At 41.4% G+C, this 15783-nt stretch overlaps 1 protein-coding gene across 1 annotated transcript in view; it reads right to left on the reverse strand.

Annotated features, from left to right (window-relative positions):
• HECW1 (HECT, C2 and WW domain containing E3 ubiquitin protein ligase 1) overlaps positions 1–15783 on the reverse strand; it is a 211042-nt gene that overhangs the window by 73012 nt on the left and 122247 nt on the right. Inside the window, exons 12-14 of the mRNA XM_010829072.1 lie at positions 14419–14553; positions 5628–5733; positions 4643–4739 (exon numbers count right to left, since the gene is read on the reverse strand). Of these exons, the coding sequence (XP_010827374.1) occupies positions 4643–4739; positions 5628–5733; positions 14419–14553 (338 nt within the window). The remainder of the gene's footprint in view (positions 1–4642; positions 4740–5627; positions 5734–14418; positions 14554–15783) is intronic.

The raw sequence follows: 15783 nt of genomic DNA on the forward strand, positions 1-15783 counted from the left end.
GGAGATCTCTGAAGGTGAGAATGCCATCTGCCTCTCTTGCCTGCATCCCATCAAGAACTCTCCAGTGCAAAGCTCCCATCAGAGCTCTGGTCAGTAGAGCCACCTGCTTCTTTGACATCCTGACATCTTCATTTGTGGCCTCAAAGATCTCAAAACTCAATATCTATAATGAAATCCTTGACACCCCTCTTTCATTATCTCTGAATTCTGATCATGTCCTCCGTGGCCCATAATACAATCTTTAGCTATATATTTGGCTTAAAAATGTCACAACTGTCTATCATTTGTCTTTCTCAATAGATTATAAGTCCCATGAGATCAATGTCTGTTTTGCTTCAGTACTGGGTATGAAGCCCTAGCGCCATCCTGATTCAGAATACCTGCCCAATAAAAGTACTCATTGAAGAAAGAAAGAATGAATGAGGATGGCTACCATTGCATCTTCCCTCTTCCTGTGTGGTTTCCTTATGATTCACTTCTGTCTGCTGAACTCGGTTTTCTGAGAACTCATCCTCTATCGTCTAACCCAGCAACTGGCTTTGTGAATCCAGGACAGTGGGTCCACGGCTCCCTGAGAATAGCAATGACCAAGCAGAGATCATGGGCCCCTCATGAGGACCACAGAGGAAGCAGTAAGTTCTGCCTTTGGGCAGCATCATGGGGAGAGGAGGTTTTCCTTTTAACTCATGGACCTTTAAAATCAAGTTGACTCACCCTCACACCACAGCTAGGGGGGCGGGCAAAGGCCCAGTCACAGTGAGTAGTGCCCCGTTTTTTGGATCCTTGAAGCCTGACCCCTTGAAGAGCGGGCGTTTGCTCTCCTTTTGCCTTTTTGATTTCAGTTTCTGATGTCACTTTGAGTTTTCAATTTTTGAGGAGCTATTTGGATTTCCAGTCTGGACTCTACAGGTCCTTCAGGGTCCATTAACTGTTTGAAATTATATGCAAAGATTCACATTTCTATATTTGGAAGAGTCTATAAGAGCTTTCCTCAGATTCTCAGAAGCATCCTTAACCTTAAGAAGGATATTAGTTTCTACATTAATTTCCAAACTTTTTCTAATTCCAACATTCCCTAATTTCATGTCCCCTATATCTGGAAAAGTTTAATTGTACAAACACTGCAACAGAACCTTCAAGGTTTCTTAGATTTTGTTATAATGTGACAAAATCACATTGTGTTTGCTATATAAATGGTGAAACTCTTCACTTCCCTTGGGAAATATACTTCAGTCTTTATTTTCACAGAATATTGTTTTTATTGCTTTTAAAATGATTTAAATAAGACTCTAGTGCCTTTGGGGAGCTGACATTTCTCCCACAAGCAAGCAGCAAATTCCTTACTTAGTGGTAGAGTCAGTAAGGTAAAAAATGTTCAAGAGCAGTGATGTATCAGGAAGTTTTCAGGTAGTACAATGCTTCTGAAAATCCCTTGGAGATTCTCTTAAATTATTATGCAGTGTGAGTCAGAGAGCAGCCCAAGAATTGACCAAATATGGCCCTGCCTTCCATGGCACAGTAATAAAACTTGGGCAGAGTTGAAAATAAATGGAAGTCACACTCATTCAAGATAAAGATCTTTAGTTCAATCTGAAAGTGATCATGGTTTCCTGTCTTCAAAGTAGAGGGTCAGGCTCTGACAGGAGAGTGGTACAAACACAAAGATATAGATCCTGCCTTAAGGAGCTTATGGTATTGTAGGCAGACATCAGTAGTGGTAGAATACAACGGATAAAGGAAAAATATCTTAGAAGTACAAAAACAAATGCTAGTAAAGCAAGGCAAAATAAATGCTAAAGTCTGCCTAGATCACTGAATCTTTGCATTTGATTTGAGCCTTTAAAATGGGCTGAAGTGCCCTTAAGAGAAAAGCCATTCTAGGAAGGGTGGGGGTAGGATAAAATACAGGCCCTTTGAGGGAGGTGAAAGACACCAGAAGGAAGAAAAAACTAGCCCAGGATGGAGAGTTAGATTAGAGCCTGACTTAGGGGACTATGGAAATTGTGCTTAGAAATTTTGACTTTACTATATACACAACAGGAGCCATGAGAAGGGTGAGAAGTTTTTGTTTTTTGGCATTATTTTGTTTGTATCATGTTTGTTTGTATTTTGTTTGTATTGTTTGTATTGAATGATGAAAATGGAAGCATTTGTTAATGCGTTTTGAAATACTGGAGAGAAAAGATGTAGGAGTGTCTCAACACAGTTCATCTACTCACCCACAGTGCATCTAGTGGAACTGCAAAGAATTCCACTCTTACGAGAGGGCTTACAACTTGCCTTAGCATGACCTCTGGTATAAGAAAGGTTCCGTCAAAACCAGTCCCTTTTTAGAAAAGGAGCTCAGAGTTTCACAAGGAACCGAAGTGCTCCCCACAAAGAATTCCCCCCAAGGGCCCCATGTAAATAAGCCAATTTTATTAGTTGATGCATTTTTCACAAGTTCTCAAACTATACCCAGATTTCCACCCCCTCCCCCATGAAACTAAGGTCTTGTCGTATCAGAGAGGAAGAAAAAACTGCAGAAGATCTACATGGACAGCCTCTTTCACTTGTCTCTGAAACCCTCATAGAGTGGGCATGAGTCCCCAAATCACAAATCTGGCCTGAACTGCTCAGTAGCCTGGCTAGGGCAGCCACGGCAGGATTAGGGAAAAGGCAGGGCCGATCAGGGCCCACGGAGGGTGAGGGGCAGCAGCCCAGCCTGAAACAAGATCCTAGCTGGCCCCCTTAATGACAGTAAGGACAGAGTCACATATTCACCACTGCCCCTCCACCTGCTATTATGTGGCATATTTCCTTGAGGACTAAATTCCAGAGAGGCTTCCAGTGAGACAGGCCTGGGACTTGGATCCCTTTGTGGTCGTGCTGCAGTGCTTGCCCCTGGACATACCTCTCCTTGAACAACAGAATAGAATGTAACTGTATGGGACTAGAAATAACTGTGTGTGTGGGCAGTTGGGACAAATTCTGGACAACAGATACAGAGACCAAAAAACCCAACTGCCACTTTTGAAGAGCCTGAAGCAAAAGTAGAGGGTCAGAAACAAAAGCTGGGTAACTGAGCATGCCCTCTGCCCAAAACACCAAATAAAAGGAGGTGCAAAACACCCAAGCCACCCCTCTGGACCGACCCCTGGATACACCCTCCCCTCCCCCTACATAAGAAACCAAACCCCCCACACCCAGGGGAGTGAGCAAGCAAGGCGACCTGTTGTTCCTTTTTGCTCCCCTCTGCTGCAGCAGGTACCAATACGACCTTGCCTGAATTTCTTGTCTGGCCTCGAGTCAATTTCTGTTGATTGGGGAAGGCCAAGAACTCTGGTGGCTAACACTGAGCTGCTCTGAGGTTCTGCAGAAGAGTGCCCTTATGGCAGCTAGCCCTAAGGATACTCCATGGGAAGCTTTATTGAAGGGCATGGGGTGGCATGGGATCTAAGGAGGTAACACTGTTTATAGTAGAGTGAAAGTGGATATCTGCTAAGAGATCCCTGCAAGGTCCAGCAGAGAAATGATGACGATCCAAGCATAGGCCATGCAGGGAGGAGAGAAAAGAAGGGTTGGAAGAAAGTGAGGAGGTAAGTGTTTAGATGTGAAGCTGAAGAAAGAGGGAGGAGTTGAGATGGGCATTTGGGAGGATGGAGGCTCTAACTTATGTAGAGTAAAACCACAGGGAAAGCAGGTGTCAGTGGGTGGTGATGGATGGGAAAGAACAGTGAGTGATCCATCCTTGCAGGATTAATAAAGATTTGAATAGCAAAGAGATTATTTTGAGGTGTTGGTGACTCATTGAGGAGGTCAAAGTAGAGGATTACAGTTGTCCACCAGACTCAAAAGACCACCAGATGGGAGCTGGAGTCAGAGGGGTTCACCAGCTGCCTCCCTGCCCACGTTACCTGGTCCAGAGAAGCATCTCAGTGGAGCCCACACTGTGACCTGGTTTCAGTGAAGAAGAGACTGAGGGTAGAGGATTAAGGGACATGCCTCCATCGCTGGCCCCTGTGTGCTAGAGCAAGTATTCAAACTTCCAGTGAACACAGTTAACTACCGTGCATCTCTAGCTTTTGAAATGTTGGGTAGTAAACTGAAGGAGAGACATACTCTAATACCTTGGTGAGAATGTAGGATTTAACTTCAGAGGATAATTTTTTATCACTTTGGGTGGTTTTCCCTTCCAAATGAAGTGACTCAGAGTTTCAGAGACACTCATTCAAAAATGACCCTAATGAACAATAAGGTTTAAGTAGTTAAAACACTTATGAAACTTTTTTGTTTGTTCATTTATGAAAATAGTCATCTAATATCCAGTACACATTTAAACAATTATATTCTTTAAATAAAATAATTCATGTGGTGCTTTACATAAATAATCTTTGATGAAAGTTATTTTGCTCCTTTTCTGTGCTTCCCTCCAAATCAATGGAAAGCATTTTAGCATCATGTGAATAATTGGTAAGCTGACATGATAGCTATCTCTGATTGCAACAGAACCCCTGGATCCTTCATTTTAAGTATTTAGGTTATAATTTAAACCCATGAATAAAACACATCATAAGCGTCTGCCGTCTCTCCACAGAGGTTGTTCCACCTGGAAAACCAGTGGGAGAGACCTGGAATTAGAGAGTGGTAGACAAGCCCCTACCTGAGTGTGTGGTTTCTTGCCAAGCTTGGCTGGCGCTCTTGCAGCATTTCAAAAATATTTGGCTGGCGAAGAAATGCCACAATCTTGTCGTTATATGCTGAAACAGACAAAAGTGCAAGTTGTGGTTGAGTCTCCAGCCCAGAGATGATTTCACTAATGATTGGAAAATGGCAGCTTGATACCAGGATTAATGGAGGAGAGTCTGAAGGGCAGGGAGCATACTCATCAAAAAAATGTAAGCTCTTGGGCTTTTTTTTTCTGTGACATAATAGCCTGGCTATTTTTAAATGATCAAACCCAAAGCGAACCAGATCTAAGTTAATTATCTTTAATATTGCCGGAATTTATCTCGGTGTTAACTCACCCCCCCTCGTGAACAGATGGAGGAGAATAAAATAGGTCTTTCAAGAGCGGAGTTCTACTCTACTCCTTCTAACTTCTCTCATAATTCTGCCAGCGTTATTATGGCAAATTCAAAGAAATCTTTTTCTGAGCACTTGCACTTATGACTTCTGCCATTGGTTGAGTTTCCCAATAAGGATAATGAAAACATCCAAATCCATGTAGACTCTTTCACATCTTGATATAAGTGTTTTGGAAAGAGGTAGCTGAAGTTAGGAATGGAGCCTCTTCTAGCTTATCCTCATACACACACGGGAATAGAGGTCTAAATGAGAAACTGCATGTAAAAGCAACCACATCCGTCACCTTATCTACGCTATGCTATCTGGGGACCCAGCTAACAAACCACTGAATAGAATAAAAAAGGAGGGGAATGAGGGTCTGGAAGAGGGGAGAGAAACAGAAGGGAAGAGAGAAGGACATAGTGAGGAGGAGGGAAAGGCAAGAGGTGCAAGAGGAAGATGGGAACCAGTGGTAGGGGAGTAGACAATACTAGAAAGGAAACAGAGTCCTGATTATAAAAGGAGTCACAATAAGAAAAACAGGTGTTGATTATCCAGGGGTTTACAAGCGTGATACATACCCAGTGGCAATGAGTCATGTTGGTGTTGGCTTCGAATAGCAGCTACTAGGCTGTGTCCTGGCCTGGCCAGTAAAGAGGCTCCTCTGTTTCTAGAGACTTCTGAGGCCTAATTTCAAAATAAAATTGTAAGTGTTAAAAACCTCATCCATTTTGGATGATCTTTGAATACTGATTTTTCAATATGAGTGGCAAAAAGTCCCTAACATCACCTAAATGAAAGGAGGAATGAAGTTATAATCCCAAAAATGACGGAAAATTAACATGTTCGAAAAAAATGTCTCAGTAGAATCGTTGGTGTTGTGGTTTTTAAGAAAGTGACTATGCCAAATGCCATGAATGTTCATCTCATTAATACACCCAATAGGCTAAGAAATATTTCTCATCAGAAATATGTTAAAGGGAATATTATCAGTAAAGTAGGTCTATGATCTTCATCTCTAAGAGGCAGCACTGAACTTCATAACCAAATGTGGCCTGGGCTGGCTGTCTTAAACAGTATTTATTATACTCGAAAGGCCATTCTTTGTTTAGCGTCTTTTCTCACATTTATTATACTGGTTACTCTTTATACAGTATTTAGGAGAAGGCAATGGCACCCCACTCCAGTACTTGCTTGGAAAATTCCATGGATGGAAGAGCCTGGTAGGCTGCAGTCTATGGGGTCGCTCAGAGTCAGACACGACTGAGCGACTTCACTTTCACTTTTCACTTTCATGCCTTGGAGAAGGAAATGGCAACCCACTCCAGTGTTCTTGCCTGGAGAATCCCAGGGACAGGGGAGCCTGGAGGGCTGCCATCTATGGGGTCGCACAGAGTCGGACACGACTGAAGTGACTTAGCAGCAGCAGCAGCAGCAGCATACTCTTTATACAGTCTCATCCTCACAAAATTTGGCAAGATAAGCGTTATTCACCCCAGTTTACAAATGGGGAATTTGAGGATCAGAGAAAATAAGTTTTTCCAAAATTTTTAACTGGAAGAGATAGAACCATAATACTAACTAATGCTTGACTGTTAAGAATTGTTTTTAGATTCCCCATACTACTAGCCTGCAACCAGTATTCTGGGTTGGACATTTTGACAAACCTTCATGGGACAGAGAATTTGCTTAGCTTAAAACTGATATTTGTGATGATTAACTTTAATTTAGCTTGATTTTAAATTTTCATAAATTCCCTAGGTTCTAGAGCATAACAATGAGTTTCTACCATGATTCCATATATATTTTGCTCCTGCAAGGACCCTTGCAGGGTAAGCTATTTGAATGGAGGCACCACAGATTTTCCAAACTGGAGTACTTTCACCAGATATATGGCGATGGGTGTAGATGACTCTCTGTATGATATGTGACAAAGAAGTCAAACTAGGCTTTAAAATATTTAAGAATTTTGAAGATGACATTGGAAGATATTCATAAAGAGCTCAAATATCCAGACAAACAGAAGAAAGAAAATTCTCCAAGACCAGAATTCACACACACAGAATTCAGGAGAGGTGATGAGCTCCTAAGGCATAAACCCCAGAAAGGTCAGGTTCGTCTAAAAGTGGTCACTTAAGACTAGGCCCTGTGTGATGTTGCAGGTGACAATCTTCAAGGCAGATTATGTAGGGCTTCCTAATTACAGAAATGGTAATTGTTGGTTTTCCTTTAGGTTCTACTTTCATATTTCACACAGACAAGAATAACATCCTTCAGATGAGATGTGCTACCAGTTCACTCTCTGTATGTGGCAGTCTTTGAACTGCTCCTCTGGAATAGGAGGGATGCAGATTCATCTTTTTCCTCTCCTGATCCTTCTTCTTGCCCTTGTCTCACTTGAGGGACAAGGGGAATAGATTTTGTGCCACTCTGGCTGACTTCTCACTTTGATGCCATCAGCACCCAGCTCTCTTCAGAGGGTGTAGCCAGCTACCAAGATTTAGATGCTGGAATTTCTGTAACAGCACTTTCTGGTTAAACGGTTACAATGCAAAGTAATGAAAGAAAGGCTTGCTAATGGCTGATATGCCATATTTAGTCTCATATTTTTCTCTTTCCATGAATTAATAAATATGTAAAAGCTTCCTGGGACTGAAATCTCTCTTTTCCTTCCAGGGGGTTGTGTCAGTCTGCTGTAATGTGTGCTGAAAATATTTGCAATGCTATAAAGACAGGAATCTCAAAAACAGTTGAAGGCTATCTAAGAGATGAATTACAGAAAGAAATTGGGAAAGCAGGTGGACCTGAGAATGGAACTCGAGAAGGCTTGGCTGTGCACTGAACTTTGCCTGGAGAAAAACAAGGCTTTGAAGCAGGAAGAGGCTCACTTCTCTTCACGGGGGGGTTGTAAGGAATTCATGTGTTATAGAAATGCTTTAGGGAAAAATGGTTCCTGCTTCTAAGGTTACCTGCTTACTGCAAAACCAAGCCAGATTGAAAGACTGCAGAACCAGAGGAAGGTCAGCTACTCTGAAGGCAGATGACTGGCTGAGGGATATGCATCACCGTGACTATAAGCGAGACAGAGGAAACAATACTGGGGAGCGGTGAGGCTTGTGGAGTCCTGAGCCATGGCAACATCGGCCGAGGAAAAAGGAGGTGACTGTAGAGTGGTACTGGATGGACTCCAGATGAGAGAACTGGAGGATGATAGCATTAAATAGAAATGTGCTTCTCCAACTAGGGGCCAGGAATTTACAGGGATGGAAACAATTTTAGGCAGAGCTAAAAAAGACTCTAATATTCTAAGATTTCATAGAACTTGGTACGTGCTGGGATCCTTGTGGTTCAGTTGTTGTTCAGTTGCTAAGTTGTGTCCAACTCTTTGTGGCCCCGTGGACTGCAGCATGACCTAGGCTCTCCTGTCCTTTACTATCACTGTCGCAAAGGTGGCCCAAAAGTGGTAACAAGTGGTCCATGGAGGGAAGCCTGCCATCAACTGGGTGACTAATTTGGATCTCACAGAAAACATGATGCTGACATTTGCTTTCCTAACTACTTAAAATACCGAAAGGAATGAATTTTCCATTTAAAACCAAGATTATATGACTCCCTGAAATTCCCAGAATTTGACACTTTTGGACACTTTTTGGGTCACTGAGTTTCTCAGGTAGGGGTGCCTGTGTGTGCAAGCACACAGAGAGAGATATAGAAAGAGAGGGTGGAGGGGAGAAAGTGGGGAGAAAGGAGGAGGAGGGAGGGAGAGGGTGGGGAGGGAGGGGGAGAAGGTGGGAGAGAAGGAGAAAGAGGGGCGAGGAGAGACACAGGGCCAGGGGAGGGAGGGAGAAGAGAGCCCCACATGACTGCTTTTTAGATTTCTTTTCCTTTTGATGTTGAGATAGCTTTAATCATAATTGCAAATATACAAACTTCAAACATTTAGCTTTCCAGACAAAACAGAATAGATATACTCAGAAAATAAGTTTCCAGCAACTGGAAAACAAGCTTCTCTTCTGTGTTACAATTTGGAAATGTAAACTGGTGTTTTTTTAAAAAAAATCTGTGATTGAAAACTGCAGGTTTTAGACTGAATTTGGGTTCATCATCAGCTAATGCTGTCTCAAAAATGCTGGAGACCTGGTGATAAAAATTGCAAGTTCAGAGGAAAAGCCCAAGTGATGAATTTATGTTCATCTCTAGATTCTTTTTGTATTCTAAAAGTAGATCATTAACAACGTTTGCAGAACTATACAGAAATAAGAGTGATCTATGAGGTTTTTCAACATATTTCTAATGGCAAAAAGTGGGCAACAAACATAATGTACAAGAGAAAGGTTTGAATTAAATTATGGCAATCCATAGAATAAAGTACAGAAGAATTTTAATGGCATGGAAACTATCTACAATGCACTATAATGGTAAAGGAAGATACAAAAGCATAGACAATACAATTCAACTGTTTTACTTCATTGTGTACCAGGAATTTTCTCCAGATGGAGGGCTATACCAGCCTTTTGATTTCTTTTCCTTCTGTGCCTATATTTTCTACACTCTTTAGATACCATTTTTAATTCAAAAGTGTACTTTCATAGGTTATCTGGATTTTACAAACTTCCAAAGAAACTTGTAATCAAGTATAGGTTACATGGAATCAAGAGGAAAATTCCCAATTTTAAGAAGCTGTGCAAAAGTTACCCTCCCCAAAGGCCAGTTTCCAGCATGATGACCTCTGTCATTAGAGTTGATACAATGACTTTTGTCATAAAAGCAGCTCACTGCAAAGTATGATTCACAGTGACTTCTGCTTTGAGAGTGAAAAGTCAATTTCTCTTTCCTGTCAGACTCCTGTCCTTTACTTGAGGCAATTACTGTTAAGCATTTTTATATGTACCCTTCCAGAAATGTTCTATGACTAATGACTTCTCTTACTTGACCAAGATAAGACGGTGAAAGAAACAAACATTGTGTGGTCTGTTATCCTTCCTTATTAATGGTAATTTACATTGCAAACTGCAGTATAAACAAGCAAAGCTGACCTCCAGTGATTTCCTTATTGATAGAGACATGGGATCTTGATCTGCTCTTTTCCACTTATCCATGCCCAATTCCATCTGGACACTATGGAAGTGATAAAGTGTTGGCACTTAAATATATTGCAGATGGATGTGCCACTGTATTAAAATGCATGTGAAAGAGTCAAATCATGAGCTATACTCCAGTAAAAATTAATTAAAAAAAAGTCAAAGAATGATCTTTTTATGCATAGAATCCTATATTCCTCATATTAACTGCTTTCAGGAAACTGCCTCAACAATTTTCAGGTGAGGTAAAGGCTAAAAAGACGTTGAGCAGTGCCTCTACTAATAACCTATTGTTGGGGTTTTGAGGGGAATTTTTACCATCTAGGATCTTGACTTTGTAAACTGATTTTAATTCTGTCCTTAAGTACAATGGATAAAAAAAATCAACCCCTGAACAACACTCAAGAAATGGCTCATGAAGGTGAACAGAAAATATTGATTCCCAAAGCTGAGGTCTAAGAAACACCTAGAGTGAATTCCCTATTGCCCATGAAAGGTGACACAAAAAAATCATGGATTATGGAAATACTTCATTGATATTCCTAAGTCTCATCTTTCTGACTGCTTAGCTGTCATTTCTAATTGGCTCTCCTTCTGTTTCCATCCTCATCATCGACTTATATAAAGGCACACCTGTCAGCCTCCCCACCTGGCTTTACTGCTTATCTTATCTGGGAGCCATTCATGGGACTGTTTGTCTAGCCTCACAGATGCTGAGAATCATAGAGCTGAAGGGGACTTTAGTGGCCATCCCAGTTCCTTGTCTCTGTTTACAGATGGGGAAACTGAGACCACGGAAAGGGAAGGAAGGTGCAATGACCCAGAGCACTTCTGCAGAGAGGCCAGAGATGGGACTTCGATCTGCTGACCCAAGTCTCAAGTCTCCCTTCTACACACCCTTTGACTCCCCTGAGGTTGTGTTGTTTGTCACCCCAATTTAGGGCCTCATCACCTATATGGTCTGTGGCAGTGGCCTCTCATGGCCTTTCTCACATCCTCCTGTGCCACAATCCCATCTCTTCTTGGCTGTCACTGTCTCCTTTAAAAATATGAGTTTACACTGGACTGGGAGTTGAGAAATCTGAACTGCAGTTCTGAACTCCCTGGGTGACTTGAGTTCTTGATACTTCAGTTTACTTGATTGTGAAATATGATGATTAACCAGAGTGAAATTACCACCTAGGAGTGTCTGGAGACGCTTAATGGAGATGCTTCTCTGGCTCAGCAGGTAAAGAATCCACCTGCAATGCAGGAGACCAGGGTTCAATCCCTGAGTCGGAAAGATCTGCTGGAGGAGGACATGGCAACCCACTCCAGTATTCTTGTCTGGAGAATCCCATGGACAGAGGAGCAAGCCTGGTGGGCTACAGTCCATGGGGTCACAAAGAGTCGGACACGACTGAGCGACTAAGCACAAGGGTGTTTTGGTTTTTGTTTCTGCTGTCATAGTAACTGACACTCCTGAAATTTAATGAATGGGACCAGGAGAAGAGATCCTGCAATGACAAGGAATGATTCTACACTTCGGAGAACTGTCACCCCAAATTGCTAATAATCTTCCCCTTTTGTGAAACAGTGGGTGAACTGATCTCTAAAAGCCCATTTTAACATATAAATCATCATATTATTCTTCTCAAATTCATTCCAAGGACTTTTTATAAAAGTCCTAACTCATGTGGCATTCAAAGCTTTCCAAATTTCGAAACAAAAACCAAGTGGAGACTTACTATTCTGGTCACACTGAACTCTGTATTCCCTGTCTTTCTTCAGAGCTTTCTCAGCCCCATCTTGGCTCCTTATCCCTCAGCTATGCTCTCTGTGGGGCCTGCCCTTTCTCTGCCTTTGTACTTGCTAGGCTTTACCAATTTCTCTAGGTTTAGGTCAAGCACCTTCTTTTAAAACAAACATTTTCTTGGCCTCCTTTGAACTTCTGTGGCATTTGTCCTAACGGCTCTCTTGGCCCTCAACCATATTCTAATTTCTTTTGTTACTTAACTCTGTGTATGTTTCTGGCCTGGCTTCAGAAATAGAGTACACAGTTCTCCAGGGCAGGGGTCATATCTCACACATCTTTGCATTTCACAGTGTTCAGAGCAAACCCTGTACTTCATCAATATTTGTGAAACAAAATGATACTAGAGCAAATACAAGGAACATTTCCACCACCCCCTCGGTTTTTACACTGAGGTCTTCCTGACTCCTCACACCGTAGGCTGTGTTCTCACAGTAGGAGGAATCAGGTATTTGCTTTCATAGAGGCCGAGTCCCTGTTTTCCCTGGTGTGCTGCCTCTGGATCAGGTATTCTCTGCCTCCCAGCTTCCCTCTTGGTTCTCCCTTGTGTCACTGCAAAGCTACCAACAGAGAGAGATTGGGCATAGGGATGACAGTGGCTTAAAAACCTGATGGACAGTTAATTGGAGAGTGAATGAATTAGGAAGTATACAGATGGTTGACACCCTTTTCTCATCACGTGTTGGTCTTTCTTGGCTGATGCAGATGGCACTTTTTTATTAACATTGATATTCAGTGTGGCTGTGTTTGGGCTAGTCAATAAAATCAAGGAAATGTTTTGGAACAGGTAAAGTGAAGCTCATGATTTTAATCTTGTTCTTTCAACTGGAAGGTTTTAAAATTTATATTTTCAGGTTAACTTCATATATATGTGATAGATTTATATGTTTAGGAGTTTCACTGAGTAATTGACTTTTTTTTTTTAAATTGACCGTGGTGAATCTGAATCTGTCTGGCAGTACTGAGCTTCTTTTATCATATGCTATGATGCTCTATGTTAATACTGAAATTCACCTTAATAATATTAAAGAGCTTGGACATTTAAAATAGATTAAAATGGCATATTCAAGTTGATGCAGAGTTCTGAATTTACCCATTATCATATCAAGACAATACATCTTGTGATTTCTGAAGTGTTATAAAAGGGAGAGGGACTATATGTGCTGAGCTGAGAAGTTGGGGCACGGCTTTCTGTAGCCTGTGAATGTGTCAACTGTTGAGTGCCTGGAATCTGGAGGGTCCTGACACCCACATAACCCCTGGAGAGTGTATAATACTCCCTTATGCATGGTCACATACACATTTTATGTATATGCAGTAAGAGTTAACATGCTTTCAATAGTACCCTGAAACAATGATACTTAAGATGACTCCATGAAAGAAAAATTCAATTTATCACACTGGCTTTAAATTGTGAGTGCCCCTGGTTAGAAATAGTTACATTTCTCAGTGTATACAGATGAGTGTCCTGAAAAACTAGTAAAGGTTTTTTTCTTTTATACTAAGCTTTCATTAAAACAAGCTCTTCCTTGAGACTCATGTTTGCTCTCTAGAGGCTGACAGGTGAATGGTTATTTTCTGCCTCTAGAGATGTCCACTGTGGCTCTCCCTGGAATGACTCTCTGTGGGACCATATATATGTTTTTTTTCTTTCTACAGTACTTTTTCCATTTTTTTTTTACCTCATTATAATCTAACTCTACTCTTTATTGGAAACGGTTCTCAGAGCCTATATCATCGGAGACCTTGGTGGTTTCCATGAAAAGAAGGTATAGATACTTGGGAAATGTCAGAACATAAAAAAGAGATTTGCTCATATTATTGTAGGGAACTAATTAGCAATGGGAAAAAAGCTATGTTTTGAATTTTGGTTCAAGAAGGGAGAACAGGAAAGGATATGGGATATAGAAAAAGGAATTCAGAAAGGCAAGGAACCTGATGCTTAAGAAAGGGGGCAGCCTTTCATGGCCCAGCAGAAGGTAATCAATCATGTTGAGTGAAAGAACATATAAAGCAGGGAAGGGCAGATGGTAGAGTGGGAACAGAGTATTCATGTGGCCCAGTTCATTTCCCCAGTTTTCAGTCCATGAATGAAGTCTTGTCCAAAATCTAGGGAACGGGAGAAGTTTAAAACAGTCATATGCTGCCTAGTAGTTCTACCATCATTTAAGAATTCACACGTGACCAGTGCGCTGAGGAAACACCATTATCAGCCGTAAGTATAGGGATGTCTTGATGCTGTATTTTCAGTTTTCTTTAAACTAGATGGATTTTTCAGTAACATGACTGTGTAGGAAAAAAGGAAAGGCAGAAGGACAGCAATCTGAGGATGGGTCCAGGACACGAAGTGGGTGCCTTGAGTCATCAGCCTCCCTACTAAAGAGCATATGGATTTGGCCCAGCCCCTGGGGGAAAAGGCAACTCTAGATCCTGGCCCCACCAGGACAGGCTGACCCTGCGGTCCTGTGAATGGGAGGGCAGGGGCAGAGGAGGTGTTACCTCTCCAGCACTGTAACTTCGGAGCCTCTGGAGATGCTGTCGATGAGTCAGATGGTTGGGAAGACGACCGTTCTGAAGAGGGATTCGGGGGTCAATAAAAGTGGTAGCTCGACTGTTGTGGTCCACGAAGAAAGACTACAGACAGACCAGGAAAGAACATACATGTGAGAAGCAGCCAAGTGAAGTGAGTGATCCCCAGGAGCACTCCAGGGCTCAGTCATCAGGTTTATGTTTGCCCCTCCTTTTCATCTACTCAGAACTAGATGGGAGATGCCTCTGCTTTTGCACGCCCAGGAGTTCAGTGAAGCCCCCAGTCACTGATAAACACTTTATTGGGTGTGAGTTACAGAGGAGCAATTGTAACATCTTACCATGGAATATAAGAGAAACAGATCCTTTGAAGGATAAGTCATTCTAGTAATTAATCATTTGGAGAGCATTTAGTTTATTTTTAAAATAAATGCCCTTTTTTGATTATAGAATTAATATAGTTTCATTGAGAAATAACTTAAAAAGGATAAAAATGTACAAAGAAGATAATTAAAAATCATACCAAATATTACAGTCTAAAGGTAATCAACAAAATGTTTTCATGATTTTTTTTTGTTTTCTCTTCTATGCAAATATACATCTATTTTCCTAACATCAGCACCTACAATTTTGTTATATAAGATTTTTTCACCTATTATTTTATGAGCATTTCTCTAAGTTATTAAATATTCTTTTAACACAGAATTTTATTGAGTATATGGTGTTCAGTTTGATGGATCGGTTCAGTTAGTTCAGTCACTCAGTTGTGTCTGACTTTTTGCGACCTCATGGGCTACAGCACGCCAGGCCTCCCTGTCCATCACCAACTCCTGGAGTTCACTCAAACTCATGTCCATTGAGTCGGTGATGCCATCCAACCATCTCATCCTCTGTCATCCCCTTCTCCTCCTGCCTTCAATCTTTCCCAGCATCAGGGTCTTTTTAAATGAGTCAGCTCTTTGCAGCAGGGGGCCAAAGTATTGGAGTTTCAGTTTTAGCATCAGTCCTTCCAATGAATATTCAGGACTGATTTCCTTTAGGAACTGGTTGGATCTCCTTGCAGTCCAAGGGACTCTCAAGAGTCTTCAATACCACAGTTCAAAAGCATCAATTCTTCAGCACTCAGCTTTCTTCACAGTCCAACTCTCACATCCATACATGACTATTGGAAAAACCATAGCTTTGACTAGACAGACCTTTGTTGGCAAAGTAACATCTCTGCTTTTTAAAATGCTGTCTAGGTTGGTCATAACTTTTCTTTCAAGGAGCAAAGCATCTTTCAATTTCATGGCTGCAGTCACCATCTGCAGTGATTTTGGAGCTCAAAAAAATAGT

This window comes from Bison bison, unplaced genomic scaffold (genome assembly GCF_000754665.1).
Source record: "Bison bison bison isolate TAMUID 2011002044 unplaced genomic scaffold, Bison_UMD1.0 scf7180017864499, whole genome shotgun sequence".
NCBI lineage: Eukaryota > Metazoa > Chordata > Mammalia > Artiodactyla > Bovidae > Bison > Bison bison.